General features: G+C 55.9%; 1 protein-coding gene across 1 annotated transcript in view; it reads right to left on the bottom strand.

Annotated features, from left to right (window-relative positions):
• Window positions 1-4303, bottom strand: part of QRICH2 (glutamine rich 2) — a 21154-nt gene that overhangs the window by 2207 nt on the left and 14644 nt on the right. Inside the window, exons 14-16 of the mRNA XM_021718374.1 lie at window positions 3404-3604; window positions 1795-1882; window positions 875-1003 (exon numbers count right to left, since the gene is read on the bottom strand). Of these exons, the coding sequence (XP_021574049.1) occupies window positions 875-1003; window positions 1795-1882; window positions 3404-3604 (418 nt within the window). The remainder of the gene's footprint in view (window positions 1-874; window positions 1004-1794; window positions 1883-3403; window positions 3605-4303) is intronic.

Raw genomic sequence — 4303 nt, 5'->3', positions numbered from 1 at the left:
CTGCGGGCTCAAGCAATCCACTCACCTCAGCCTCCCAAAGGCGCGGGATTACAGGCTGAGCCACTGAGCCCGGCTGGGCTCGGGCTCTTAATTGAGAGGGGTATGGGAGCTCTGGGGATCCTTAAACTCCCTTGAGCATTTGCAGAGTGTGCAGGTACATACCTACTTTATAGGAGGGGCAGCACCTTTGATTCTCATTGGGGCCCTAACTCTAAGAAGCACTATCCCAGCACCCCCTTATGACAGATGAGGAAACAGGTCTGGAGAGGGGAAAGACTTGCTCAGAATCACTTGGTAGTGGTCCAGCCTTTCGGCTCCAGGCTCCTGTGTGATGGAACCCCAGGAGCCCTTAGCTCCCTGACCTTCAGGCGTCACTTAGCTCCTGGGGGAGATCAGGAACCCGGGGACCTTGCAGATCTAGCAGAGAGGGGCCCCTCCACTACAGGATCAGACCGAGGGGCTCTTGGGGACCTGGTCACAGCCTCAGGCCCACCAGCAACCAGGCAGAGCCTGGGAGCACTGCGTCCAAGAGTCAGCGCATGTGAGCAGGGGAAGGTGTGGGCCTGGAGCCAGAGATGTGAGTGGTATCCCTGTCCCCATGTTCTCTTCTAAGGAATGGGCAGTAACAGTATCTACCCCACAGACCTGGCATATATCACTCACTCAGCCACTAGGGGTTTGCTGTCTTCCCCTTCCCATCCTGACCTTCAGCTCCCAGGCCCTTCCTCTCTTCAGGGTAATATCACTATAAGCAAACACAGGCAGGAAAGGGGACCAGCAGGGCAAGGGGAAAGGGGACCAGCGGGGCAAGGACAAAGGGCCCCGGGCAGTGCCGAGGCCACCCGGAAGGAACTTCTGCCCAGAAGGAAGCTACCTGAGTTGTTACCAGCTGATATCTGAGCACTCTGAGGCCGAGTAGGCAGCTGGCTGCTGTCACCGAGGGACTGCTGCCTGTGCAGGTGAAGCCGGGGCTGCTTGGGCTTGTGCTTTGAGATCCCTGTGGCTGATGGGAGCAGGAGACAGAAGGGTCAGTTCCTAGACAGTGGGTGAGAACTCTGTGAGGACCTGTAGGTATGGGCGAGGGTGGCAGGGCTGCTGGTCACAGCCTGCCTTAGTGGGGGTGGGATCCTTTGGGGTGAATTTGTGGACATGCTCCTTAGAAGCAGTGCTTCACGCAGTCACAGGCCCACTCCTCTGTCTGCCCACCCACCCACCTTCCACCCATCCATTCGTCTGTCTGACTGTCCACTCCCTCAGTCTCTGAGGACCTACATGCATCTGCCCTGTGCCAGGTGCTAGGGGGGTTCTGGCCTGGGCTTTCCAGTTCAGGAGGGGAGGCAACGAGGAATGTGCATACGCAGTTATGATGCACTACAGGAAGTGATAGCAACCACGCTTCAGATGTGGGGAGTGGGCACGCAGCAGACAGGGACTGCTAAGTGGCAGGGGCTCAGGAGAGGGCGTTGTTCTGAGTTTTGAAGAAGTGGGGTAAGACTTGACCGTGATGGTGCTAGGGACAGAGGTTGAGACAGGAAGCCCAGTGGTGCAGCGTGGGATGCAGGTCAGCAGGCACACACAGGGCCATGCAGTCCCAGCGGGTGGCCTGAGGCTGGACAGCTGTCCTCTGCCTGCCAACGTTTACCTGGTGGCTTTTGGAGAGACCTGAACACTTAGAGTCAGGAAAGTGGAGAAGGATCTGGTGGCCCAAAGAAATGCCTGGACTTCTGAAAGATGAACGTCCCTGTGGAATCCAAACAAGGGACCTGAGGGCATCTGAGCTACCTGGACACTCACTGTCTTTGGCCCGGATGCCTGGCAGCCTTGTATCCATTCGCCCCTTGTAAATATGTCCATCCAGGCCCAAGATGTCCACTTCGTCATGCTGGGGAGGTAGATATATGTTTGTCATCACTGTAGCACACAGAGCCTTCCCTCTTCCTGAATGTATGCAGGCCCAGGGCACAGAGCACTACTGTCTCCTGATTCTTGGTACCAGATGGTGCTCAGAACCCTCCTGGGGGACGCTGGACAGCACCAGAGCAGAGTGACAAGGTAAAGGGAGGTTAAAACGGTATCATTCTGAGGAACCATGGTGGGAGATGGTAGTGCTGGGTGGTAGGTGGCTGGAACAAATTCACCTTCCCAAGAAAGAGTAAGAACCCGAGGCTTTAAAGAAGCTGCCTTGGCCAGGCATGGTGGCTCACACCTATAATCCCAGCACTTTGGGAGGCCGAGGTGAGAGGATTGCCTGAGCCCACGGGTTCAAGACCAGCCTGGGTGACTTGGCAAGGCCTCATCTCTACAATAAATCAAAAAATTAGCCCAGCGTGGTGGTGTGTGCCTGTGATTCCAGCCACTTGAAAGGCTGAGGTGGAAGGATCACTGGAGCCGAGCAGGTCAAGGGTGCGGTGGCTGTGTGAGCGTGCCACTGTATTCCAGCCTGGGCAACTGAGTGAGACTCCAACTCAAAAAAAAATGCTGCCTCAAGGCATAGGATTGGATGATGGTGTTTTCAGAATGACTTGGGAATCTGGGGTCATGTGAGGACCTTCCTCCCTGGTGGCAGAGCCCCTGACCTTCATGGCGATCTGGATCTCCTCAGAGGGACACAGGCCCTGTGGCAGGTGCTGCAGGCGGTTGCGGCGGTAGGGGTAGGTGAGGGTGTGGCTTCCCCCACAGCGCCGGGGCACGGTTGAATAAGTATAATCAGCCATATCTGACACTCTGTGATGAAGACAGCATGGAGTCACAGGGAGTAGGCCACCAGGGACATGACCTGGGACGTGTCTATGGGGAGGCCAGCCAGAAGAAAGTGTGGCAGCTCTCTCAGGGAGTCTTTGGGAGTCAGGGCAGGAACAGGCAGGCGAGTGAGCAGAACTACCTTGAGGCCAGGCCATCCAAAAGACCATACACACACATACACCCCTGACACATACACATAAACTGACACATACACTCTAACACTTACTCCCCTTTCTCTTTTTTTTTGAGTTGGAGTCCCACTCTGTCACCCAGGCTGGAGTGCAGTGGCACAATCATGGCCACTGCATCCTTGGCCTGCAGGGCTCAGGCGATCCTTCTGCCTCAGCCTTCCAAGTAGCTGGGACTACAGGCATGTACCATCACATCTGGCTGATTTTTGCATTTATTGTGGAAACAAGATCTCGTCCTGTTGCCCAGACTGGTCTTGAGCTCCTGGCTTCACTCGGTCCTCTCAACTCAGCTTCTCAAAGTGCTGAGATTACAAGTGCAAGCTACCGCACCTGATCCCCCCTTCTTCCTCAGGGCTTTCCTCAGCAGTGGGGTGAGGCCTTTGTTCACATGGCCATGGGTGGGCAGAAGCCAAGCCCAGACACCAGAGGCCCACATCCCCACAAACCCTGGCCCATTTGCACCTCCCTACCGTTTGTAGCAGGGGGAACTGAGGCACTGGGCCTGTAGTAGCTCGCGGATCATCTGGCTGCTGGCCTTGACAGAGCCTCCAAAGTGCATCTGCACCTTCTCGATGTCCATCAGCATCTTGGAGTGCATGGAGTGCAGGCGCCCCACACTCCGCTCCATCTGCCCCAGGTCACCCCGAGGGAAGGCACCGCCCAGCCTGAGGCTGTGGGAAACAGGCAGAAAGGAGAGAAGGTCAGCCCAGGGTCAGCGAGAACTCTGGAGGCACTCCATGCCTTGACCTTGTGCAAGCCTCTTAAGCTCTAGGCTCCTCACCTGCCTTCCTCCCTGCCCTTTTTTTTGAATTGGAGCCTCACTCAGTCACCCAGGCTGGAGTGCAGTGGCATGATCACAGGCACCCCAGTGTTGACCTGCTGGGCTCAGGCGATCCTTCTGCCTCAGCCTTCCAAGTAACTGGAACTACAAGCACATGCTACCATGCTAATTAATTATTTATGTATTTATTGTAGAGATGAGGTCTCACCAAGTTGCCCAGGCTGGTTTCGAACCCCTGGGCTCAGGCAGTCCTCTTGCTTTGGCCTCCCAAAGTGCTGGGATTACAGGCTTGAGCCACTGCGCCTGGCCTGCCTTCCTCTTTTTTTTGGAGATAGAGTCTTGCTCTGTCTCCCAGGCTATAGTGCAGTGGCATGATCATAGCTCACTGCAGCCTCCAACTCCCAGGCTCAAGCAAGCCTCCCACCTCAGCTTCCCGCATAGTAGAGACTACAGATGCACACTACCATTGGCTCATTAAAAAAATTTTTTTTAGCCGGGCTCGGTGGCTCAGCCTGTAATCCCGTGCCTTGGGAGGCTGAGGTGAGTGGAATGTCTGAGCCCGCGGGTTCGAGACCCGCCCGGGCAACTT

The sequence above is a fragment of the Carlito syrichta genome, unplaced genomic scaffold (assembly GCF_000164805.1).
Source record: "Carlito syrichta isolate Samal-C Ts95f unplaced genomic scaffold, Tarsius_syrichta-2.0.1 Scaffold312140, whole genome shotgun sequence".
Lineage (NCBI taxonomy): Eukaryota > Metazoa > Chordata > Mammalia > Primates > Tarsiidae > Carlito > Carlito syrichta.
Note: the sequence above shows the minus strand (reverse complement) of the source record. Positions and strands in the feature narration are given on the sequence as shown.